The 27,842-nt window shown below is 44.8% G+C and overlaps 1 protein-coding gene across 1 annotated transcript in view; it reads left to right on the forward strand.

Annotated features, from left to right (window-relative positions):
* The window catches only part of LOC149438852 (uncharacterized), a 42,115-nt gene extending 15,587 nt beyond the window's left edge, over positions 1–26,528 (forward strand). Inside the window, exons 2-5 of the mRNA XM_089659693.1 lie at positions 16,200–16,334; positions 19,371–19,505; positions 21,661–21,801; positions 26,382–26,528. Of these exons, the coding sequence (XP_089515819.1) occupies positions 16,200–16,334; positions 19,371–19,505; positions 21,661–21,801; positions 26,382–26,386 (416 nt within the window). The 3' untranslated portion in view covers positions 26,387–26,528. The remainder of the gene's footprint in view (positions 1–16,199; positions 16,335–19,370; positions 19,506–21,660; positions 21,802–26,381) is intronic.
* The last annotated feature ends 1,314 nt before the right edge of the window (positions 26,529–27,842 follow it).

Raw genomic sequence — 27,842 nt, forward strand, 5'->3', positions numbered from 1 at the left:
CACTGTACTGCTAGGGTGACAGTATGTAAAAAAATAAATAAATAAATAATAATCTAAAAAAATAAAATTGTAAAAAAAAAATGTTTAAAATTTTTGGTTATAAACTAATTTGGATTTTGTTTATTTACTAAAAAAATAACGGAATAAATTTTGGCCAAGATGTATGATGAAATATTATTTATTTGCAAAACTTTATTAAAAAAAACACTTTTTTTCAAACTTTTTGGACTTTTTCATTTGCATAAGCAAAAAAATAAAAATCCCAGCAGTGAATAAATACCACCAAAATAAAGCTTTATCTGTCTCAAAAAAATGGTAAAAAATTCATATGGGTACAGTATTGCATGACCGCGCAATTGTCATTCAAAGTGTGATAGCGCTGAAAGCTGAAAATTGCCCTGGACAGGAAGGGGGTGAAAGTGTCCGGACTGGAAGTGGTTAATGCAAAATGCGCATCTGTTAAAAATAGATGTAAAAGTGACCATAACTGTTCTGGGGTTCAGAAGTGTTGTGACATATGTGGATACAATTGCCGGGATCCCGTGCCAGGTACCAACAATTACAAATATATATATATATATATATATATATACTGTATATGTTGTGGGACCTCGCTTCAAATGGTAGAGCTTTTTTAAACGCACACTACAACTCGCTTTCTTTTTTAAGGCCTTTTTAGCCCACTTTTATTTAAAGAAAAAGTTCCATAAAGCTTCCCACGCAGGGGTATCCACCATTACACACATGAAACAATATTCAGCCTCCTGGCTTGTACACAGTTGTACGTCTGTCTCCTGCAGACTCTTTCCGAAATGGCGATTTGCACACAGCTAGCCACTAGCACACAGCTACTCTGGCTTCCACCTCTCCTTGGTGAAGCCCTCCTGACTTCAAGGCAGAGACCTCCTGTCTGCCAGGGTGGAGCCCTCCTGTCTCCTGTCCGCCGGAGTGGAGCCCAGAATCATGGTTAGGCCTCTATGAAAAGGCCTGCACACACCTGTGCAATCAGTGTCTGGCCATTCCCAAAACCTGGCCCAAGGATTAGAGATTTCATCCCTCCCAAATCGCTTTGAAATCTCCAGGCTCCATGTCCCAGAATGGACCTTACAAACAAATGAGGAAAGTGAAAAGCCACTTTCCTCTGTATCAAACACTTACTCTGGAGCCCCTCAACCTGCCTTGTTGAGAATCCTGGGTGAAATAACCTTTCAACATCGTGACAGATCGCCACACTGTCACAATATATATATATATATATATATATATATATATAATTTTTAAAGATCCAATTGTCTGAGCTCTTTACAATGTACAGTGAGGCAGTACAGTTACAATCCAATCCAAGACAAGAGGGTTAGGAGGGCCCTGCATATAAGAGCTTACAATCTACAATGGAGAGACAAGTGTAGCGCTCACCTTTTGCAGGTGCTGCTGGATGCCACAAGTTCCCAGCAAGGCACACAACAACAGTCACTCTTTGTGGCTCAATAAAAAGTTTAGGGGGTGCTTTTTCTGAGATTTATTGCTGAATAACCTTGGATAGGACATAGGGAGCTGTGAGATACTCCATTAATTCTGAACAGCAATGGGAGGACTCTCTTCATTTTGACGCTACTTCTTAGGACAATCCCCTTTAATAATGGCCCAGAAAGTTATCTGGACTGAGACACTATCAGAAATATTCCAGGCCAGGGAAACATTAGTTCTGATGCACAAAGGAGAGCAGCAGCAACAGTCCCAATTAGAGATGAGCGAATCGAAGTATCCGAAGTGGAATTCGAGTCGAATATCGGAAAAATTTTGATTCGTGCCGAATCCGAAAAACAGCCTAATTCGGACGCGCGAATCGAAATTTTTCCGAAAATGGCGGCTGACATGTGCGGCGACGGAGCGGGGATGTCGGGGAAGGCGCGCAGATAAGGCGCGCTGCCCCATAATGCATTCCTCAACGACATGTGATCGCATCAGCCAATCAGCAGCCAGCCAGCCAGCACTGTGTAATGGTCGAGGTATATATAGCGGCCATTTTGGAAATCTTCATTTGCCTGCAGTCATTGAACAGAGGCAGACCGCTCTGTACTAGGGACAGGGACAGAGTTAGGGCCACAGAAACGAGAATTGGGGACAGAGAGAAGTTACTTAGGGACAGAGAACCATTACTCAGGGACACAGACTTGTTAATGAGGGCCACAGAATCGTTATTTAGGGACAAAGAAACGCTAGTTAGGGCCACAGAATTCATACTCAGGGACAGACAGAATTTTCACTCAGTGCCAGAGAATTGTTACTTAGGGCCACAGAAACGTTATTAGGGCCACAGAATTTTTACTCAGGGACAGACAGAATTGTTACTGAGTGCCAGAGAATTGTTACTCAGGGACAGACAGAATTGTTACTGAGTGCCAGAGAATTCTTACTCAGGGCCACAGAATTCATACTCAGGGACAGACAGAATTGTTACTCAGGGACAGACAGAATTGTTACTGAGTGCCAGAGAATTGTTACTCAGGGACAGACAGAATTGTTACTGAGTGCCAGAGAATTGTTACTCAGGGACAGACAGAATTGTTACTGAGTGCCAGAGAATTGTTACTCAGGGACAGACAGAATTGTTACTGAGTGCCAGAGAATTGTTACTCGCACAGACACAAAATTGTTACTTGCACAGACACAGAATTGTTACTCGCACAGACAGAATTGTTACTCAGGGCCACAGAATTCATACTCAGGGACAGACAGAATTGTTACTGAGTGCCAGAGAATTGTTACTCAGGGACAGACAGAATTGTTACTGAGTGCCAGAGAATTGTTACTCAGGGACAGACAGAATTGTTACTGAGTGCCAGAGAATTGTTACTCAGGGACAGACAGAATTGTTACTGAGTGCCAGAGAATTGTTACTCGCACAGACACAAAATTGTTACTTGCACAGACACAGAATTGTTACTCGCACAGACACAGAATTGTTACTCAGGGCCACAGAATTCATACTCAGGGACAGACAGAATTGTTACTGAGTGCCAGAGAATTGTTACTCAGGGACAGACAGAATTGTTACTGAGTGCCAGAGAATTGTTACTCAGGGACAGACAGAATTGTTACTGAGTGCCAGAGAATTGTTACTCGCACAGACACAAAATTGTTACTTGCACAGACACAGAATTGTTACTCGCACAGACACAGAATTGTTACTGAGTGCCAAAGAATTGTTACTCAGGGACAGACAGAATTGTTACTGAGTGCCAGAGAATTGTTACTCAGGGACAGACAGAATTGTTACTGAGTGCCAGAGAATTGTTACTCAGGGACAGACAGAATTGTTACTGAGTGCCAGAGAATTGTTACTCGCACAGACACAAAATTGTTACTTGCACAGACACAGAATTGTTACTCGCACAGACACAGAATTGTTACTGAGTGCCAGAGAATTGTTACTCAGGGACAGACAGAATTGTTACTGAGTGCCAGAGAATTGTTACTCAGGGACAGACAGAATTGTTACTGAGTGCCAGAGAATTGTTACTCAGGGACAGACAGAATTGTTACTGAGTGCCAGAGAATTGTTACTCAGGGACAGACAGAATTGTTACTGAGTGCCAGAGAATTGTTACTCGCACAGACACAAAATTGTTACTTGCACAGACACAGAATTGTTACTCGCACAGACACAGAATTGTTACTCAGGGCCACAGAATTCATACTCAGGGACAGACAGAATTGTTACTGAGTGCCAGAGAATTGTTACTCAGGGACAGACAGAATTGTTACTGAGTGCCAGAGAATTGTTACTCGCACAGACACAAAATTGTTACTTGCACAGACACAGAATTGTTACTCGCACAGACACAGAATTGTTACTCAGGGCCACAGAATTCATACTCAGGGACAGACAGAATTGTTACTGAGTGCCAGAGAATTGTTACTTAGGGACAGACAGAATTGTTACTGAGTGCCAGAGAATTGTTACTCAGGGACAGACAGAATTGTTACTGAGTGCCAGAGAATTGTTACTCGCACAGACACAAAATTGTTACTTGCACAGACACAGAATTGTTACTCGCACAGACACAGAATTGTTACTCAGGGCCACAGAATTCATACTCAGGGACAGACAGAATTGTTACTGAGTGCCAGAGAATTGTTACTCAGGGACAGACAGAATTGTTACTGAGTGCCAGAGAATTGTTACTCGCACAGACACAAAATTGTTACTTGCACAGACACAGAATTGTTACTCGCACAGACACAGAATTGTTACTCAGGGCCACAGAATTCATACTCAGGGACAGACAGAATTGTTACTGAGTGCCAGAGAATTGTTACTCAGGGACAGACAGAATTGTTACTGAGTGCCAGAGAATTGTTACTCAGGGACAGACAGAATTGTTACTGAGTGCCAGAGAATTGTTACTCAGGGACAGACAGAATTGTTACTGAGTGCCAGAGAATTGTTACTCGCACAGACACAAAATTGTTACTTGCACAGACACAGAATTGTTACTCGCACAGACACAGAATTGTTACTCAGGGCCACAGAATTCATACTCAGGGACAGACAGAATTGTTACTGAGTGCCAGAGAATTGTTACTCAGGGACAGACAGAATTGTTACTGAGTGCCAGAGAATTGTTACTCGCACAGACACAAAATTGTTACTTGCACAGACACAGAATTGTTACTCGCACAGACACAGAATTGTTACTCAGGGCCACAGAATTCATACTCAGGGACAGACAGAATTGTTACTGAGTGCCAGAGAATTGTTACTCAGGGACAGACAGAATTGTTACTGAGTGCCAGAGAATTGTTACTCAGGGACAGACAGAATTGTTACTGAGTGCCAGAGAATTGTTACTCAGGGACAGACAGAATTGTTACTGAGTGCCAGAGAATTGTTACTCAGGGACAGACAGAATTGTTACTGAGTGCCAGAGAATTGTTACTCGCACAGACACAAAATTGTTACTTGCACAGACACAGAATTGTTACTCGCACAGACACAGAATTGTTACTCAGGGCCACAGAATTCATACTCAGGGACAGACAGAATTGTTACTGAGTGCCAGAGAATTGTTACTCAGGGACACCTAATCGTTGAATTAAATAGTATGTCAGACAACATGCAGAGGAGTGGCAGAGGAGGCAATGTTTTAGGAGCGAGCAGACGTGGCAGCAGAGGAAGGGGTCGAGGCAGCAGTATTCGCAGCCAGAGGCCAGTGCTCCCGGTGTCATCCAGCGGTCGTGTCTCCACCGACAACCCTGCCGTCATTGATTGGTTGGCTCGGTCGTCTTCCTCTTCCCAGGTCACCTCTGACACCTACAGCCAACGGTCGGTGGGTACGTCAGACACAACCGTTAGTTGGCATGGCCCGGGAGCAAGCCCACTGAAATCACGTGTCCTCTACCTGCCCCTGTCCTTTGCTGTTCCCTCACCAAGCGAAGTATCGCATGCTGTGGGCTCAGCCCCACTGTACAGTGAGGAAGAGCTAACAGAGGGCGGTCAGGAACGGGGGGAGACATCGGCCTTTTCAGCAGCCAAGCGAACAAGTACTGGCGAGGAGAGTGGCTCGGTAGCCGGTCTAGAGACAGGTCTGTCTCCTGACCCAGACGCAGCCGAGGGGGCTAGTAGTGAGGCGGAGACCCTACTTGATGATGAGGAGGTTGATCGCACTTGGCAGCCTCGTCGTCATCAGGCAATTTCTTCCGCATCATCAGGAGAAGAGGGTGGCAGCTTGGCAGCGAGCAAAACAGTCGGTGGGTTGCCCAGGAGACAGCAGCAGGGTCGCATCAGTGTCAGTGGAGCCAAACGTCCACGGAGTAGAGCACCAGCTCCACTGCAGCCTACCACCACGGCCAGTAGTGGTGCCGGTGCGCACGGAGGAAGTAGCAGTCAGCCAGTGAAGAGTAGCGGGGGCAAAGTTTCCTACTCGGTGGTGTGGCAATTTTTCCTCAAGCCGCCCGAGGAAGTAAACGTAGCCGTATGTCGACTATGTGGCCAGAAATGCAAGCGTGGCCAGGGGGCCCATGTTGGGACTACAGCGTTGCGTCAGCATATGCAGCGTCACCATTCGGTGGCCTGGGAAAACCGTGATAAACATACGGCGGTTCTGCCTGCCCCAGCCCCCGCTCCATCACCCGCTCCGTTACTTGCTCCGTCACCCGACGTCGTCAATCGCCCTCTATCAGCCAGTCAAGGCTCCAACACCTCTGCTGAGGGGAGTTGTCGCTCGTTGGCATCTTCCGCTCGTTCAGATGCTCCTTCTCCTGCTACTCCTCTTCTCGGATTCCGTCAACAGTCTTTCTTGGAATCCGTATCCAAGAGACAACAGTTTGCGAGCACGCACCCGACGGTGCAAAAGCTGAACGTCCTCCTGTCCAAGTTGCTGGTGCTGCAGTCCCTCCCTTTCCAACTGGTGGACTCAGCACCTTTCCGAGAAATGATGGCTTGTGCCGCGCCGCGGTGGAGAGTGCCAAGCCGTCATTTCTTTGCCCAAAAGGCAGTGCCAGCCCTGCATTCACATGTAGAAGAGATGGTGGGCCAGTCTTTGAGCATGTCGGTCTCTGCCAAAGTGCACGGCAGCGCCGACGTGTGGAGCTGTAACTACGGTCAGGGACAGTACATGTCATTTACGGCCCACTGGGTGAACGTGGTGCCGGCACAGCCGCACCAGCAACTTGGACAGGTCACGACGCTTTTGCCTCCACGTTTGCACGTCCTTGGTCCAGCAAGCATGTCCGCCTCTACCACCTCTTTTTCCGCCGTGTCCTCAGCCGCCACCCCCGTGCCAAGTCCCATTACCCGACCGGCATATCACATGTGCAGGGCGCAACGGTGTCACGCTGTGCTGCACCTGGTATGCCTTGGCGAACGTAGTCACACAGGGGAGGAACTGCTGAGTGTAATGAACAGAGAAATCGACAGATGGCTGTCTCCGCGCAAACTAAAAATCGGAACCATGTTGACTGACAACGGAAAGAACATGGTGTCTGCTCTGCGTCAAGGAAGGTTGTGCCATGCGCCATGCATGGCTCACGTGTTCAATCTGGTTGTCAAGCGGTTCCTAAAATCCACCATCCCACTGCAAGACATCCTTAAAATGTCACGTAAACTGTGCATGCATTTCAGCCATTCCTACACCGCAAAGAACACCCTCATTGAGCTGCAGCGGCAGAACGGAATTCCACAGCATCGCCTGATCTGCGACGTTGCAACAAGGTGGAATTCAACCCTACACATGTTAGACCGCCTTTACGAGCAGCGAAAGGCCATCACCGATTTCCTGATGTTACAAGCGGATAAAGGTACTCCCCTGTGTAACTTAGATGTCAGCCATTGGCAGCTCATGCGTGACACCTGCCGCTTGCTCAGGCCCTTTGAGGAGGCCACGCTATTCGTGAGTCGGCAGGACTATGGGATGAACGACGTCATTCCTCTGTTGCACGTCCTGGAACAAATGCTGTTAACAATGGCTGGTCAGGGTGCGGTAGACGTGGCGCACAGATCTCAACGCCACATGACCCCTGTGGGGGCAGGACAGGAAGAAGAGGAGGAGGTAGAGGAGGACATTTGTGCTCAGGAATTATTGAGTGAAATGGGTGGTTTTTCCACTCAGCGGACAGGAGTGGAGGAGCAGGAGCATCTGGTAGAGGAGGAGGAGGAGGAGACAGAGGACCCAGACGCACCGTGGCAGTATGCTGTGGAGATGGAGGCAGGGAGTCCCTCGCATTCCTTGGCACAAATGGCCCATAGCATGCTCGGTTGCTTGCGTAGCGACAGCCGAATAATAACCATCAGACAGAGGGATGACTTTTGGCTGTCCACCTTGTTGGACCCTCGCTACCGGTCCAAAATGGTGGCCTTTTTCACACCTGCTGAGAGGGAGGCCAAAATTACGTACTATAAAAACCACCTATGTAGTCAGTTGGTCTCTGCCTTTGTGCGCCAACGTCCATCCTCAGACACTGTGGGCCCTGTGCGCTCGCGTTCCGCTGGCATGGCAGCAGGGGAGGGGTGGGGTGGTAGGAGCAGTGGCAGCTCCACCAGCAGCGGCTGCCTCAGTCTGCAGTCGATGATGAGTAGCTTTCTTCACCAGTGCAGTGAGGAAACTACTAACCAGCCGCAGCAGCAGCAGCAGCATCAGGTGGACCTGGAGCAGGAGCTCAAACAACAGGCTTGGGCCTACTTGGACAGCACCCTGCCAACCGAGGTAGACAATCCCCTTGACTACTGGGCAACGAAACTTGACCTTTGGCCCCAACTAGCTGAATTTGCCCTTGAAAGGCTGTCATGCCCGGCCAGTAGCGTGGCATCGGAGCGCGTGTTTAGTGCGGCAGGAGGTATTGTAACTCCGCGGAGGACACGACTGTCCACCCAAAGTGTGGAGAGACTCACGTTTGTGAAAATGAATCAGGCGTGGATTAGTCTGGATTTCAAACCACCAGTTCCTGACACAACTGACTAAATCCGCCATGAATCATGCCTCAAACATGTGCCACTTTCAGGTCTCCTCACACTGCTGGTGTGTTTAATTTTTTGACATAGGGTGCTGGCAGATTACGGGCCTCCTATAGCTGCTGCCAGGCCCCTAATCTGCCATAGGCCCCTATATACCGCCTCCTCATGCTGCTGCTAGGTCCAGAGTCTCTCATGGGTCCCTGTACGGCCTCCCATTGCTGCTGTCTCCATCGCCACACTCTGCTGCCATGTGCCACTTTCAGGTCTCTTCACACTGCTGGTGTGTTTAATTTTTTGACATAGGGTGCTGCAAGATAACGGGCCTCACATAGCTGCTGCCAGGCCCCTAATCTGCCATGGGCCCCTATATACCGCCTCCTCATGCTGCTGCCAAGTCCAGAGTCTCTCATGGGTCCCTGTACGGCCTCCCATTGCTGCTGTCTCCATCGCCACACTCTGCTGCCATGTGCCACTTTCAGGTCTCTTCACACTGCTGGTGTGTTAAATTTTTTGACATAGGGTGCAGGCAGATTACGGGCCTCACATAGCTGCTGCCAGGCCCCTAATCTGCCATAGGCCCCTATATACCGCCTCCTCATGCTGCTGCCAAGTCCAGAGTCTCTCATGGGTCCCTGTACGGCCTCCCATTGCTGCTGTCTCCATCGCCACACTCTGCTGCCATGTGCCACTTTCAGGTCTCTTCACACTGCTGGTGTGTTTAATTTTTTGACATAGGGTGCAGGCAGATTACGGGCCTCACATAGCTGCTGCCAGGCCCCTAATCTGCCATGGGCCCCTATATACCGCCTCCTCATGCTGCTGCCAAGTCCAGAGTCTCTCATGGGTCCCTGTACGGCCTCCCATTGCTGCTGTCTCCATCGCCACACTCTGCTGCCATGTGCCACTTTCAGGTCTCTTCACACTGCTGGTGTGTTTAATTTTTTGACATAGGGTGCAGGCAGATTACGGGCCTCACATAGCTGCTGCCAGGCCCCTAATCTGCCATGGGCCCCTATATACCGCCTCCTCATGCTGCTGCCAAGTCCAGAGTCTCTCATGGGTCCCTGTACGGCCTCCCATTGCTGCTGTCTCCATCGCCACACTCTGCTGCCATGTGCCACTTTCAGGTCTCTTCACACTGCTGGTGTGTTAAATTTTTTGACATAGGGTGCAGGCAGATTACGGGCCTCACATAGCTGCTGCCAGGCCCCTAATCTGCCATGGGCCCCTATATACCGCCTCCTCATGCTGCTGCCAAGTCTAGAGTCTCTCATGGGTCCCTGTACGGCCTCCCATTGCTGCTGTCTCCATCGCCACACTCTGCTGCCATGTGCCACTTTCAGGTCTCTTCACACTGCTGGTGTGTTTAATTTTTTGACATAGGGTGCAGGCAGATTACGGGCCTCACATAGCTGCTGCCAGGCCCCTAATCTGCCATGGGCCCCTATATACCGCCTCCTCATGCTGCTGCCAAGTCTAGAGTCTCTCATGGGTCCCTGTACGGCCTCCCATTGCTGCTGTCTCCATCGCCACACTCTGCTGCCATGTGCCACTTTCAGGTCTCTTCACACTGCTGGTGTGTTTAATTTTTTGACATAGGGTGCAGGCAGATTACGGGCCTCACATAGCTGCTGCCAGGCCCCTAATCTGCCATGGGCCCCTATATACCGCCTCCTCATGCTGCTGCCAAGTCTAGAGTCTCTCATGGGTCCCTGTACGGCCTCCCATTGCTGCTGTCTCCATCGCCACACTCTGCTGCCATGTGCCACTTTCAGGTCTCTTCACACTGCTGGTGTGTTAAATTTTTTGACATAGGGTGCAGGCAGATTACGGGCCTCACATAGCTGCTGCCAGGCCCCTAATCTGCCATGGGCCCCTATATACCGCCTCCTCATGCTGCTGCCAAGTCTAGAGTCTCTCATGGGTCCCTGTACGGCCTCCCATTGCTGCTGTCTCCATCGCCACACTCTGCTGCCATGTGCCACTTTCAGGTCTCTTCACACTGCTGGTGTGTTTAATTTTTTGACATAGGGTGCAGGCAGATTACGGGCCTCACATAGCTGCTGCCAGGCCCCTAATCTGCCATAGGCCCCTATATACCGCCTCCTCATGCTGCTGCCAAGTCCAGAGTCTCTCATGGGTCCCTGTACGGCCTCCCATTGCTGCTGTCTCCATCGCCACACTCTGCTGCCATGTGCCACTTTCAGGTCTCTTCACACTGCTGGTGTGTTAAATTTTTTGACATAGGGTGCAGGCAGATTACGGGCCTCACATAGCTGCTGCCAGGCCCCTAATCTGCCATAGGCCCCTATATACCGCCTCCTCATGCTGCTGCCAAGTCTAGAGTCTCTCATGGGTCCCTGTACGGCCTCCCATTGCTGCTGTCTCCATCGCCACACTCTGCTGCCATGTGCCACTTTCAGGTCTCTTCACACTGCTGGTGTGTTAAATTTTTTGACATAGGGTGCAGGCAGATTACGGGCCTCACATAGCTGCTGCCAGGCCCCTAATCTGCCATGGGCCCCTATATACCGCCTCCTCATGCTGCTGCCAAGTCTAGAGTCTCTCATGGGTCCCTGTACGGCCTCCCATTGCTGCTGTCTCCATCGCCACACTCTGCTGCCATGTGCCACTTTCAGGTCTCTTCACACTGCTGGTGTGTTTAATTTTTTGACATAGGGTGCAGGCAGATTACGGGCCTCACATAGCTGCTGCCAGGCCCCTAATCTGCCATAGGCCCCTATATACCGCCTCCTCATGCTGCTGCCAAGTCCAGAGTCTCTCATGGGTCCCTGTACGGCCTCCCATTGCTGCTGTCTCCATCGCCACACTCTGCTGCCATGTGCCACTTTCAGGTCTCTTCACACTGCTGGTGTGTTAAATTTTTTGACATAGGGTGCTGCAAGATAACGGGCCTCACATAGCTGCTGCCAGGCCCCTAATCTGCCATGGGCCCCTATATACCGCCTCCTCATGCTGCTGCCAAGTCCAGAGTCTCTCATGGGTCCCTGTACGGCCTCCCATTGCTGCTGTCTCCATCGCCACACTCTGCCATGTGCCACTTTCAGGTCTCCTCACACTGCTGGTGTGTTGAATTTTTTGACATAGGGTGCTGGCAGATTACGGGCCTCCCATTGCTGCTGCCAGACATGTAATCTGCCATGGGCCCCCGTACCGACTCCTCATGCTGTGACGTTGCAACAAGGTGTAATTCAACCCTACATATGTTAGACCGCCTTTACGAACAGCTAAAGGCCATCACAGATTTCCTGATGTTAAAAGCGGATAAAGGTACTCCCTGTGTAACTTAGATGTCAGCCATTGTCAGCTCATGTGTGACACCTGCGCTTGCTCAGGCCCTTTGAGGAGGCCACGCTATTCGTGAGTCGGCAGGACTATGGGATGAATGAGGTCAAATCGGCCATGGGCCCCCGTACCGCCTGTTCACGCTGATGCTGGTCCCACAGTGTGACCTGGGTCCCTGTACGGCCTCCCATTGCTTCCACTCTGCCATGTACCTCTTTGAAATCTCCTCACACTCCTGTGGTTGTCCATTTTGTCATAGGTTGCTGGCAGATTAGCGGCCTCCCATAGGTGCCGCCAGGCCCCATATCGGCCATGGGCCCCCGTACCGCCTGGTCACGCTGCTGCTGGGCCCACAGTGTGACCTGGGTCCCTGTACGGCCTCCCATTGCTGCTGCCAGGAGGCAGCAGGGTCGCAGCTGTGTCAGTGGAGGCAAACGGCCACGGAGTAGAGCAGCAGCTCCACTGCAGCCTACCACCACAGCCAGTAGTGGTGCCGGTGTGCACGGAGGAAGTAGCAGTCAGCCAGTGAGGAGTAGCGGGTGCAAAGTTTCCTACTCGGCGGTGTGGCAAGTTTTCGTCAAGCCGCCCGAGGAAGTAAACGTAGCCGTATGTCGACTATGTGGCCAGAAAGTCAAGCGTGGCCAGGGGGCCCATGTTGGGACTACAGCGTTGCGTCAGCATATGCAGCGTCGCCATTCGGTGGCCTGTGAAAAACGTGATAAAGATACGGCGGTTCTGCCTGCCCCAGCCCAGGGTTCCATTTTGTCATAGGGTGCTGGCAGATTAGCGGCCTTCCATAGGTTACGCCAGGCCCCATATCGGCCATGGGCCCCCGTACCTCCTGGTCACGCTGCTGCTGGTCCCACAGTGTGACCTGGGTCCCTGTACGGCCTCCCATTGCTTCCACTCTGCCATGTGCCACTTTGAGGTCTCCTTACACTCCTGCGGTTTTCCATTTTGTCATAGGTTGCTGGCAGATTAGCGGCCTTCCATAGGTGCCGCCAGGCCCCATATCGACCATGGGCCCCCGTACCTCCTGGTCACGCTGCTGCTGAGCCCACAGTGTGACCTGGGTCCCTGTACGGCCTCCCATTGCTTCCACTCTGCCATGTGCCACTTTGAAATCTCCTCACACTCCTGCGGTTGTCCATTTTGTCATAGGTTGCTGGCAGATTACAGGCCTTCCATAGGTGCCACCAAGCCCCATATCGGCCATGGGCCCCCGTACCGCCTGGTCACGCTGCTGCTGGGCCCACAGTGTGACCTGGGTCCCTGTACCGCCTCCCATTGCTCCCACTCTGCCATGTGCCACTTTCAGGTCTCCTCACGCTCCTGCTGGTTTCCATTTTGTCATAGGTTGCTGTATGGCTTCCCATTGCTGCTGCCTCCACCGCCACACTGTGGCTCCAAACACTGGTTTTGGCCCCGTGACTGGCCAAAGGAGTGAAGTGTGCAGTGATTCTAAGATCGACGGCACTCATCTGCATGTCATACTGACAGACAGTATTATTTCTCTTCCCCAGCAGACTCCAAGGGCATTTAAATTAAAGGTACAGTGTTCTGCACTAATATTAAGTCTCTCTGAAGCCTAGAAACACCCTTTTTTAAGTTAAATTCACAGCGAATTTATTCGACTCGAATCGAATATTGTCCACGAATTCGCCGAATCAGTCGAATCGAATTTTTCATTTCTTCGCTCATCTCTAGTCCCAATCCTGCCCTCAGGTCTGTACTCACAATGTCCTTGAATACTTGGATTCCTCCTTCCAATATCAGACAGACATTTCTCCAGTGAACCCCCAGACAGGGTCTTCAATTAAATCCCTTGATTAGTTCCAGAGACTTTCAGCAAACAGGCCCCCCAACTTTAGCACAGTTGGGACCTTGATGAGCATAAGTAGAATTTCAGCTGGGCTGCCTAGAAGGGCTAAGAACATCTCCTCCTGGACAAAAACAAGGCAGATCCAAACCCTTGACTATTTATGCACTTCCCTGCCACTTTCTGGGCACCCTCATGTAGGGATTGGCTGAGACAACATACATATTCAGGTTGCTTATTTCCAGCCCACTACAATCTGGAACCCTCCAAAAGGCAGGGGGAGCAATCAAACCTGCTACCAGTGGAGCCCAGAACAGCCTAAGGCAATCGCAGACTGCTTCACTGATTACAGTGGAGCCAAAAAGAACTAAATTTACCTAGCTTTCCTAGCAACCTGTCTATTAGGATGCTACAGAGGGATCAGCGGATAACCATAGGAGAAAGTAAATTTTCAATTGTTAAATGGAGGCAGAATAGGATTCTCTGAAGAGAAGAGTTTTCAGGGATCGCCTAAAGGAAGACAGAGTCAGACAGATTGGTGTAGAGAGTTCTAGAGAATGCAAGAGGCTTTGGAGAAGTCCTGGAGGTGACCATGGGAGGAGGTGATGAGGGAGCTAGAGAAAAAAAGGTTTTTGGAGGAGAGAAGAGGACTGTTTTGTTGATATTTTTGGAGGATGTTAGTAATGTAGCTTGGGGCAGAGTTATGTATAGCTTTGTATGTTCTTGGAAGCCAGTGGATGGATTGGTAGAGAGGGGTGGAGGACACTGAGCAAAGGTCGGAGGTATGGAGGTGACCATGGGAGAAGGTGATGAGGGAGCTTGAGAAAAGGAGGTTTTGGGTGGAGTGAAGATGACTGTTTTTTTTATATTTTGGGAGGATATTAGTAATGTAGCTTGGGGCAGAGTTTTGAATAGCGTTGTATGTTCTTGGAAGCCAGTGGAGGGATTGACAGAGAAGGGCGGAGGACAATGAGAAAAAGTCAGTGAAGGGTTTAATATAGAGGGGTGGAGGACACTGAGAAGACGTCAGTGAAGGGATTGGCAGAGAGGGGTGGAGGACACTGAGCAAAGGTCAGAGGTATGGATGTTAAGTGGGACAGCGCTACAGATAAACTCTATAATGAATCCTCTGTACATGTCAAGATAATGAGTCAATAATATCAATACATCACAGTAGTAATGTAACCATTCATCAGAATGACATATGAAACATTCAAGTGAAAGTCTCAATCAGTAAGTATGAAAAAGTTTCCTTCCGTCGAAGTGTTCAGAGAAAACAGAATACTGGATTCACCACAAGTGAAGAACATTCACCTTCAGCCTATAACCTGGTGGTTCATATGTCATTCTGATGAATGGTTACATTACTACTGATACATTTATATTGTTGACTTAGTGGGAATCTTGACATGTACAGAGGATTTGTTATAGAGTTTGTGTGGACTTTTAGTATTCATTATCTGTAGCGCTGTTCTATCCATTATACCACTTAACATCCATACTTCCGACCTTTGCTCAGTGTCCTCCACCCCTCTCTGCCAATGCATTTACTGACTTCTTCTCAGTGTCCTCCACCCCTCTATATTAATCCCTTCATTGGCTTCTTCTCAGTGTCCTCCACCTTTCTCTGTCAATCTCTTCATTGACCTCTTCTCATTGTCCTCCACCCTTCTCTGCCAATCCCTACACTGGCTTCCAAGAACATACAAAGCTTTTAATAACTCTGCCATTATCTGTAATGCTGTCTTATCTATTATATTGCTTTCTAGATATATGGTGTGATCATATGAGGAATTGTTTTATACCAGAATTGTGCACAGGTTGATTTTATGATATGGATGTTAAGTTGAATCTCATAAAAAAATGGTGTGTGTGTGGGGGGGGGGGTTCCCTCCAAAATTCCTCCTGGGTCCTTAGGTCTGATATGGATCTTAAGTGAAACCTTACAAAAAATTAAAAAATGGCATGCGGTAACCCCTAAGTTCCATACCAGGCTCTTAGCAAGTGGTATAGATTTAAGGGAGGAACGCCACATAAAAACGAGAAAAACAAAAAAGCATGGGGTCCCAACAAAATCCATACCAGACCTTTATCATGCAGCCTAGAAAGCCAGGAAAGGGACTGATACTATAATGACTGAGCCTGCAGGAAAAATCTGATTGCTTTTTAAAAAATTACATTAACTTTTTCTTACTTCAAATTAATTTTCCATAACCTATGTTGAAGCAGTTTGTATTGATCAAACTCATGGGTGGTAGGGTGCTTGGTTTCAGACAACCTCTTCTGACCACACGTTTGATTTTCAGTCAATCCAAAATTATGGAAAAGTTGGCTGAAAGTTACCAAGTGTATGGTCTGGATAAGGTAGACTCTGCAAACTGCTTTAATTCAATGTGCTCAAATCCTGTTTCCTAAATCCTTGTTCTGTTTTGTATGGTATATAGAGTTATACATATAAAATTAAAGGATAGAAGTGTATGAGCAGGGGGACAGCAATGGCATCCCTTTCCACAATTGCAGATGTCATATTTCTGTCCTCAAACATTCCCTCTCACATTCGGATAGCGACATGTTCAGCTGGAGAATGTTACTGACTGCCCATCTCTGTCTTCTTCACAGAAAAAATTGGAAGCTGCCCAAATATAAATCCAAGATGCGCATTTGTTAAAGATACATGTAAAAATGACGAGGAGTGTACGGGAAAACAGAAGTGTTGTAACATATGTGGATACAATTGCGAGGACCCCATGTCAGGTACCAACAATCTCAAATATACTGTATTATTATTATTATTATTATTATTATTCAGGATTTATATAGAGTCTATAGTTTGTGCAGCACTTTGCAACATAGGGACACAGAACAGTTACAATACAAGATAAGAGGGTTAGGATACATATATATATATATATATATATATATATACTTATTGAAATATATAGAATATAGCCAAAATTGTAGCATTTCAAATATTTGTCAATATATTTGGGAATAATATTTTTTAAATATATTTAAAATATATTTTTCTTCCATGTGGGTATATACTGTAACCCACAGGGACATGGGATAGCATGATAGCATACACCACCCCCTCTGCTTGGCATGTAATGCAATCCTTTATCTCAAATTCTTTACCTGTGACAAATGATGAGAAGGCTTTTCTTCTCTTCTGGTTATGCGTGGACCTACTGCACGCATAACGTCTGCCACATCCTTTAATATCAAACAGGTTCATAATGTTCTTCTTTGGGGGGTCAATGACATTTTTCACTATCCTGTTTCTAAGGGTGGGGGCTTTCCGATAAATACATTTGGGTCTTTCTGGTAGTACAGTATTGAGATGTTTGTCTCTCCTAAGAAATTGCCAATGTTTAATGAAGATGTGTTCTACCACTTTGTACTGTTTGTTATAATCTAAAAGGACTGATAATACAAATTTATTGTTATTAGTGGAGTTTTTTTCTTCTATAAGATTCTGTCTATTGGATTCACCTATTGCTTCAATGTGTGCACTAATTGTATCATCATTATAGCCCTTATCTACAAACATTTTTCCTATGTGTTTAGCCTGGAATTCATAATCTGTCTACTGAGAACAATTCCCTTTGATCCTGAGCAACTGGCCTTTGGGGATATTCAATAACCATGTGTTATGGTGACAGCTATCTGTCGGAATGTAACTATTCCTATCAGTTGGTTTAGAAACAATTGAGTACTGTCCGTGATACTTTTTTTATTTGCACTAACATACAATCAGTAGGTTTGAAATACATATGTGTGTATACCTTCCGAGGTCTTAAATATTTCTAAATCCAAGAAATGAATAGTTTCTGTATTAATTTCCCAAGTAAGGGTTATATTTTTAGTACTGATATGTAATCCTGAAGTAAAATCATTGAGATGCTGTATGTCGCCCTTCCACATGAAAAGAATATCATCGATAAATCTATAATATTGTGCTAATTCCTGTGGTTGATGTTTGTATATTCTTTCCTCTTCCCATTTGGCCATGAATAGGTTGGCAATGCTAGGAGCAAAGTTTTTGTTCATTGCAACTCCTCTGACCTGTTTAAAATATGTATCTTTTGTGAGAACTAGCATCAAATGGTAGAGATTTAAAGAACACAGCCACTAACGGTCTTCTTTTTTAAGGGCCTTTTGCCCAATTTTATTTAAAAGAAAGTTCCATGACATATGTTTCCCATGCAGGGGTATTCACCATCAAAACAAATGAAACCAACATTCAGCCTCCTGGCTCTCTCAGGTATACACGATTCTGCCGCCCTGGCCTTCCACTTCATGCTCACAGCTGTCTCCTATAGACTCCTTCCAAAATGGCTTTTTGCACACAGCTAGCAGCCCCTTGCTGCCCTGGCTTCCACCTCTCCTAGGTGGAGCCCTCCTGACCAGGGGCGGACTGACAACTCATGGGGCTCCCGGGCAATAGGGGTTCATAGGGCCCCTGTGTCCTTGCCCAAACTGAAAAAAGCCTATGAAAAAGGTACCAGGGGCATCTCATGGGTCCCCTTACTGAGCCGGGTTTCTAAATGGTCAGTCCGCCCCTGATCCTGACTCCAGGGCAATGACCTCTTGTCTGCTGGGGTGGAGCCCAGAACCCTAGCCAGGTTATTATTTAAAGCCCTGCACACACCTGTACAATTGGTGTGCTGGGAGTTCAAAAAATATGGACCCAGGATATGAGATTTCATCCCTCCCAGATCACTTTGAAATCTCCAGGCTCCAGATCCCAAAATGGACTTTACAGAAAATTAAGGAAACTGAAAAGCCGGTTTCCTCTGCATTATGTAAACCCTATGGAGCCCATCAACCTGTTTAGTTGAGAATCCTGGGGTATAACCTTGATTCTCACTGTGAGAGTGCCCAGAACTGCCACTTTGTACCAAAAGTAATTATGATCTAAACAGAAATCCAAACATTTTAGGATTAATTTTTTTTTGTCTGTAGCACAGGACCTGATCACTACCCAAGGCCCATATGGCAGTATCAATGGCATCAGAGTAGTCTATTATAGTGTATAAGGATCCGACATCTCCCATAGCGAATATTAATGAAAGTACCTTGTCATGGTATTCAGTATTTGTAATAAATGTTTAGTATCTTTGAGGTACGCTTTTGTCTTTTGGACTAGTGGTTGTAAATACTGGTCAACATATTTTCCTAAATGTTCATTAACTGATCCTATACCGTTAACCATTGGTTGTCCCGGTGGGGTGGTTTTATCCTTGTGGATTTTTGGAACATGGTATATGATAGGAATCCTACAGGGGTCTGGTATGAGATACTCCCCCTTTTTTTATTTAAAATGTCTTTATCCAGTCCTTCTTTTATTAATTTTTGTAATGCCTTTTTATATTTAGATGTTGGATCTTGTGCAAGAATCCCCTAAGAATCCCCTAATAGTCTCTCCATTTCTTGGGTATAAAAATCTTTGGACAACAATACTATCCACCCTCCTTTATCTGTTGGGCGTATGATAACATCATGCCTCTCCTTAATACTTTTAATATATTAGGAAGGGTATTAAAAGTATAGAGGAGAGGCATGATGTTATCATATGCCCAGCAGATAAAGGAGGGGGGATAGTATTGCTGTCCAAAGATTATTATACCCAAGAAATGGAGAGACTATTAGCAAGGGGACAGCAATGGGACCCCTTTCCACAATTACAGATGCCATATTTCTGTCCTCAAACATTCCCTCTCACATTGGGATAGTGACATGTTCAGCTGGAGAATGTTACTGACTGTCCATCTCTGTCTTTTTTTACAGATAAGTCTGGAAGCTGCCCAAATATAACTCCAAGATGTGCATTTATTAAAAATACATGTAAAAATGACCAGGATTGTACAGGAAAACAGAAGTGTTGTAACATATGTGGATTCAATTGCGAGGACCCCATTCCAGGTACCAACAATTTAAAATATACTGTATTAATATTATTATTATTATGGATTTATATAGAGCCTATAGTTTGTGCAGCACTTTGCAACATAGAGACACAGTACAGTTACAATACAATATAAGAGGGTTAGGAGGGCCCTGCACATAAGACCGTCCAATCTAATGGAGTGGGGAAAGTGATACAAAAACATAATAACTGTGTGAGGAATCAGCTGATAAAAATAGATGTAAATGTTTTTTTGTTTGGTGTAGGAGACTTCCCACTAACTGCCTCCCAGGCCCTTTCAGAGCTTTTAAGTACTGGGAGGCAGAGGCAGGCACTTGAGTCATGTGCCTGCTGTGATCACTACGGTCACAAGATGCGAAAGCTCCCAATAGCTAGTATGCATCGGGACCTTTCCGGTCACCACAGACAGCACAGAGTTATTTACATAGGGCCACATATATGTAGCCCCCCAGCATTAAACCCCACCTGCCGAGAGACCAAATAAATGGGAAAAAGTTAAAGGGTGGAGAAAGTATGAGCTATTCAGACAGATTTGTGCAGAGAGCTCCAAAGGATAGGAAAGTCTTCATAGAAGCCCTGGATGTGTGTATGGGAGGAGGTAATGAGGGAGCTAGAGAAGAGAAGGTCTTGGTAAAAACAGAGGACGGTTTGGGTGATATTTTGAGAGCACATTGGTAATGCAGCTTGGGGCAGAATTGTAAATGGCTTTGCATGTTATTGTTAATTTTTGGGCAAATGTAAGCCAATGGAGGGATAGGTAAAGAGGACACTGAATGGAGGTCAGTGGAGGGATTGGTAGAGAGCAGTGTAGGACACTGAATGGAAGCCAGTGGAGCAATTGACAGTGAGGGGTGGAGAAAACTGAGCAGAAGTCAGTTGAGGAACTGGCAGAGAGAGGTGGAGAACACTAAGCAAAACAGAGTGAAAGGATTAGCAGAGAGGGGTGGAGGACACTGAGAAAAACCTAGTGGAGCAACTGGCAAAGAGAGGTGGATAACACTGAGCAAAACCGAGTGAAAGGACTGACAGAGAGGGGTAGGGGACACTGAGCAGAATCTAGTGGAGCAACTGGCAGAGAGAGGTGGAGAACACTGAGCAAAACCGAGTGAAAGGATTGACAGAGAGAGATGGAGAACAATGAGCAAAACCGAGTGAAAGGATTGGTAGAGAGGGGTAGAGAACAATGAGCAAAACCCAGGGGAAGGATTGGCAAAGAGGGGTGGAGGACACTGAGTAGAACCCAGTGGGAGGATTAACAGAGAGGGGTGGAGGACACTGAGCAAAACCCAGTGGAAGGATTGATAGAGAGGATTTGAGGACACTGAGCAGAACCCAGTGGAAGGATTGGCAGAGAGGGAAAGGGGACACTGAGCAAAAGTCAGTGGAAGGATTGTCTGAGAGGGGTGGGGGACACTGAGCGAAATCCTGTGGAAAAGATTGGAAGAAAGAGGTGGAAGACACTGAACGGAAGCCAGTGGAAAGATTGTCAGAGTAAGTAAGAGGACACTGAGCTGAACCCTGTGGAAAGGATTGGAAGAGAGGGGTGGAGGACACTGAGCAAAAGCCAGTGGTAGGATTGGCAGAGAGGGGTGGAGGACACTGAATGGAAGCCAGTAAAGAGATTGGCAGAGAGGGGTGGAGGACACTGAGTGGGAACCAGTGGAGGTATTGATAGAGAGGGGTGGAGGACACTGAGTGGAGGTCAGTGAAGGGATTGGCAGAGGGGGTGGAGGATGAATTGGTAAGGTTCATGAATCTGGCAGCAGCATTTATGATAGACTGAATGGGGATAGTTTGTATAGAGGCCAATGAGGAGGGAGTTTCAATAGTTGAGGTGAGAGATAACCAGGGAGTGAAACCCAATATAGGTGTGATGGTCGGTTGTCCGCAAGCTTTGGGCCATATAGCGTATGCTGTGTTGCAGGAGGTTTTACATGCAGTGCTTATTTTTTGAAAGTTAATAGTACATCGTATTCAGTTGATTTTTTGGTTTTGTTCTGTCTCAAAGGAATAAATAAAAGGGAAAATCATCTATACAATTACCTGAAGTGTTCAATTTCAAACAATATAATTGTTATATACTGTACAATGTACTCATATACAATTGGTGGAGGAAAGTGCTGAACATCTAAACATTTCCTTTGTGTGCAGATAAAAAAGGAAATTGTAAAGCTTATGAAACCTTCGCACCATGCCAATCGATCACAAAAGAGTGCAAAGGGGATGCATTCTGTCCAGACAAGCAAAAGTGCTGCAATGTTCGTTGTACAATGAAATGTGATAATCCTCAAAGTAAGTAGACCCAGAAATTTTCTTTGTTTACATTATATACATATACAGTATATGTATATATATATATATATATATATATACTGTATATCATGTTTAGTAATCAATAGAAATTCACTTGGATTTTCACCCTTTTGGAGAATGGAACTAAAGTAATTTGGGAAGATAAGAAAGGGTGAGGGGGGAATAATGGTTTCTAAGGGTTTAATGGGCTTTAGATAACGTCTGAAAGGTTATGGAAGCTCCTTTCTTCTATCCTGGAGCTGTTCATATACAACAAAAATGTTTGCTCATTAAAAGAGGGCGTGATTTTTGACTTTTAGGAACACGAAGACAACCAAAACATTTTTTAAAAATAGACTCACCACTGGAAAATGTATACAATTTTATTGATGTCAAATGGGTTGAATTCATAGACGTATAACACAGCCTTAACCCATAATATCAAATTTATCCTAAAGGTTGTAATTTTTTTTTTTTAATAACAAACATGTTAGACTTACCTGCTCTGTTTAATGGTTTTGTTTGTGTCACCCACTGTCAGTCCTGGCTCCTCTCCCTTGCCTCTTGCTATGGGGGCACTCAAGCAGGCTCACTCCCAAGCAGCATTCCTGTGAATGGACATTGTTTATTTGCACACAGATCAAAAGCTTGATCTGTCCTCCCCCCCCCACCCGCTCTCTCCTCATTGGCTCACTGACTGACTGATAGCGTCAGAAGTCAATGGCTCCCGCTGCTGTAGAGCCAATGAGGAGAGAGAGGCCCGGAGACCCGCGGCTCTCATTCACATCACTGGATCGAGATAGAGCTCAGGTAAATATAAGGGGGGGCTGGGGCGGAGGTGCACCCAGAAGGTTTTTTTACCTTCATCTTCATGCATAGAATGCATTAAAGTTAAAAAAACCTTCTGCCTTTAGAACTACTTAAACACTGCGGTCACACGGATCCGACTTTGAAGTCTCATGATTTCAAAGTTGGATGTGGGTGGATTTTTTTACAAAACGCTAAATTTGAGGCTAATTTTTCCAACATTTTGGAAAAGGCATGGTCACTTGGCTGTAAAATCAGTTTCATTTTAGAAAATCGACTCATTATTATGTTCTGAATAGACCAAATTAGCAGGAGATCACAGTACTCACATAACTGAAGAAGGAATCAATAAACTCAAAGCTAGTGCTGGACTTTCTAAATGGAAAGCCTTGCATGGTCTATAAACCCAACAACATTAAAGCACCATGACCAAAATGTTTATTTGTTAAATTTGTTTAAAGATTTCAAATACGTAATGAATAGTATATGTGCTATAGCTACTTTGTTTCTTAGATACACAGAATATAACTGGATACTAACATTTATAGGTAAAGTTGATCCAGGGAATATCCAATTGCCTCTCGGGGATCAGGAAGGATTTTTTTTCCATTCAGGAGCAAATTGGATCATACTTTGCTGGGTTTTTTGCCTTCCTCTGGATCAACTGTGGTTATAGGAATTATAACTTTTTTTTTCTATGGTTGAACTGGATGGACTTTTGTCTTTTTTTCAGCCAGACTAACTATGTAACTATGTAACTTTATTATTTTTTTTTAAACAAACTTGTTTATTAAAATATTCAGTAACATTCTGAGAAGTAACAATTACATTACAAAAAAAGAAATAAATCAAAAGATATAAGTACATACAATAAGTTTTGCAGCGTTACCATAACATAGATATATCTTAGATTATATATGTGTATGAAAATATAGCTATTGGGAAAAGGATCTTCAAAGATTCTTTACAAGAGATGAGTGGGAGGAAGCTATGAAAAGTAGTTTGAGTATTTCTAATTGTACTAACCACTGGGATTGCTCCCTGAAAACAATGCATCGCAGCTACTTCACTCCTTATAAATGATCAAAAAAGTATTCTACAATAAATAATGAATAAACCAGCGCAAACATAGACCTCTACACACCATCAATACATAAAGTGCATCATAATAATAAAAAAATGAATACAATTAATAATTAATATTAATAAAAATCAATAAAAATTAATAGTGAAAGTCCACAGAAAACAGCAAAAAACTTTTTTGTCCATGAAATATATATTTATTTCACGGTCTTGAGAACACCCTGAGGGAGAGGCGAAACGCGTTGACGCATTTCTGGTCTATACCCCGTACGTCTGACGTCACTTCCGGAGAGTGGAACGCACGCTGAGCGGTGCGTTCCAGCGGCCATTTTCTGGGATCTGTGGAATGTATTTCTCTGTATAGCTGCTGCTGCTGTGTCCTGGGCTGTGATGTGAGAGTTCTGAGGAGGCAAAAACAGTTTTCATTACTGGTCTGGAAGATGCTGGTTTTAAATAAACATGCCTTTTGAAAGAGAAAAAAATTTGAGTGGTAATAATCCTTAGTTTGAATAATGATATTAAGTGGCAATATCACACTATGTAAGTTTTTTTCTCCCTGGTTGAACGGTGGAGCCTATTTGTATCATTGAAGATCCCTTTAGAGTGAACAGCAAAGAGGGTTTAGGATCCCTTAAATTCCTAAAAAGTCTCTCATTCACCTAGATCTGGTGAGTGTATTTGATGTTGGTTTCACGGGTGGAAGGTGGAAGTTCTTTTGGTGTATTTGAAGAGTCTTTGGGAAAGAAAAAAGTCACTTGATTAATATTTTTTCACTTGATATTTTTTCACTTGATATATATATATTTCACGGACGAAAAAAATTTTTTGGTGTTTTCTGTGGACCTTCAGTATTAATTTTTATTGATTTTTATTAATATTAATTATTAATTTTATTAATTTTTTTATTATTATGATGCACTTTATGTATTGATGGTGTGTAGAGGTCTATGTTTGCACTGGTTTATTCATTATTTATTGTGGTTTGTGTTTTTTGCACAGTGCACAGCAGCAGTATAGAACCTGTGGGAATCTGTTGGTGCAGGAATAATAGCTTATATATATATATATATATATATATATATATATTTTTTAAAAGTATTCTAACACAACCCCATTATGTTGGAGGAATTGTGGCGGAGAGGGGAATATGCTTCACATTTTGTGGAAGTGCCCTTGTCTGCACTCATTCTGGAAGGAGGTCTTCGTTCTTATCTCTAGAGTGTCTGGTACAATTTCCTCTCCGGTCCCCCATTTGGCCCTACTTAACCTTCAGCTGAACCTCTTTCCTAACAAATATAGAACAATTATTGGTCACATTTCTTATTGCCGCTAGATTGGCCATTACCAGTAGATGGAAATCATTGAATTCTCCCTGCATCTCAGAAGTCATCCAAAGAGTACAAACACATTATGTATATGAGAGGGCTCTGGCGTTTAGTCATTCTTCTGTGGAAAAGTTTGATGCAAAATGGTCATATTGGAAAGATTTATCTCTGCCATTTAATGTCACAGTTTAGAAATTGTTGCATGATGGTCATAAAGGTTAATATGATAGCTCTGGTCTCCCCTTGCTCTTGTGGTTGCTCTTTCTTTGTGCTTTTTCTCCTCTTTTTCTTCTTCCTTCTATCTGGACTCTCCCTTTTCTCCTTTCTCTTGTTCCTTCTTTCTCTATGTCGTCTACATATATATATATTTATTTTATCGCTTGGAAATCAGGTTCAAGTGGATCCGCTTGGTCGGGTCTTAAGTGAATAGACTCAACTACGCGTTTTGTACATACAGTATGTTATATGGAAACAATCATTTTGACTGGAAGTATAACTTCTTTACGCTTGCTATCTCTGACATTTAGCGTATATCTTGGTCATGTATATATAATATAGTATGAAGAAAATGTTGTGACTCGTTCCTTCCCTGAACCTGCATTTTGGTTGACTTTTATATATGTGAAACGTTTAATAAAAAAAAGATTTGAAAGAAAATATAGCTATCTGTGTTATATCTGGATACCCTGTGCCTGCGTGGGTTTCCTCCGGGTACTCCGGTTTCCTCCCACACTCCAAAGACATGCTGGTAGATTAATTGGATCCTGTCTAAATTGGCCTTAGTATGTGTATGTATGAATGTGAGTTAGGGACCTTAGATTGTATGCCCCTTGAGGGTTAGGGACTGATGTGAATATACAATATAAATGTAAAGCGAAAATTGTCAGCGCTATATAAGTACCTGAAATAAATAAAGAAAGAAAGAAAATACCATATATGAAAAGAAAATACAAAATAAAGGGTACAAGTCAAAAGGTACAATGATATGTTGTGTAACTTAAATATAGTGCAATGTATCTTCATCAAAATTATGGTCTAATTATCCTTCAAAGGTCTATAAAGGAACCAACGGTTCCATTAGAGATAGCTTTTTTTGTATTATGTAATTTCTGAAAAATTGTTTCCATGATCATAATATTATCTATTCCAAATAAAATTTGAGGAAAGGGGACTGTATATTTTTTTTCCAGTGAAGGGCTTATAGCTACTTTATAGCTGACAGAGCTTCCGACCTCTGCCATATTGGAAAAAAAACATTCCTTCTAAAATTGTGAGGCTTTGTTACATTCACAATTGTTGTTAATACTTCTGTTTTATCTTGTTAACTATTTAATGTGATTTTTTTTACTTCTTTACCATCCACAGAATGAGGCTACAGTGGAGAGGGATCTATCACAGGACCATCGATGACTGACCAACACTATCGTCCTGAGCCGTTGATGTCCAGGTGGAATTCACACAGCAGATGACCACACAGCTAATAAGAATAATAAAGAGTAATTTAGTATCATACCATGATAGATTTGTGTTTTTATTTTTATTATCTTCTCACTGAAAGGGTCAAATTTCTGAACTACTCAAGCACAGTGTAGGCAATTTGTAAGCAGGTGTCTACTTTTGGGCTAAGGGGTTAAGGCTTCCAGCTCCCGGGTGTTCATGGCTCTGCCCTCTTATGGTGGGCTATAAATACAAGGAGAGGCAACATAGCTGGGTCCTTGGGTCTTGGATGGGAAAGTACAAGGAAGACTGCCATTACATGTAACTCCACTTTTAGGGGGCTCCCCCTTGGTGGGTACCAAGCTGGGGTACCAAAGACAGCTCCATGGACTTTGCTGGAGGGATTTACATTATTTATGAGGTATGAATTGGGCAGCCTGAGCTAGGATGAACTAAATCTGTGTATGAAAGAACTGTGATACATTAATTTTTTTCTGCAAGGAATTTTCAAGATAATGTTCTAAAACTTTCATAAGGCGCCTGGACTGAAGGTTCTTTAGAAAAGGAGTGCAAGTATGGCTTAAAAAAAGAACAAGGCTTACAATGGGGATAAAGAGAACGTGGTGTAGAGACGTTACAGAGGTTTAACCTGTGATAAAGTTGGAGGAGTAAAGGCAATATTGCTGTTGCTAAGACTAAACAAGGTTGTATCGGGTGTTAAAGAAGCCACCCAGCGTGAAGTGTGGTGACTTGGCATAGATGATGGAACACCCTGGTATTCATGGGGTCATTCAGCTTAACCCCTTCCCTAATGATTGGTGTCCCACATACACAGTACCAACATCAGGGTATCCAATGCATTATCACATTAGCTCCAGATGTATCTTAAATGAGTGAGGTTGGATGAATACCAAAGCTCTATACATGGGCCTATATATACAGTGTATGTATATAAATATATATATATATGTGGAGAAGGAGCACTACACTATTACTGTGTATACTGTATATAAAAGCTTCACTGAACTGTTGCAGCACTTAGCTGCGACTGGCAGAGGCATAACCAGAACCTTCAGGGTCCTGGTGCAAGAAACTATGAAGGGTCTCCCTGACCCCCAGCTAGGGCCCTTTACTCCCATCACGGCACCCTTTATTATTGTCCTGCAGCAGGCTCCCTTCCTGCCATCTTGGGGCCCCCATTTACTGATGGAATGCCAGGGCCCAGTGGCATGTGCGACCTTTGCAACCCTGGTAGTTCTGCCACTGGTGTCAGTAGTATTTTATTTTTGGTGTTTTAGTTTTTTTATTACCATTTTATTTTATTTATTATCTTTTCAACAATTTTATTTTTTATTTACAATTTTTTAGGAGCCCTGTTGGGTTTTGGTG

The sequence above is a fragment of the Staurois parvus genome, unplaced genomic scaffold (assembly GCF_062004578.1).
Source record: "Staurois parvus isolate SC_StPar_1 unplaced genomic scaffold, SC_StPar_1.0 ptg001181l, whole genome shotgun sequence".
In the NCBI taxonomy this organism is placed as follows: Eukaryota; Metazoa; Chordata; class Amphibia; order Anura; family Ranidae; genus Staurois; species Staurois parvus.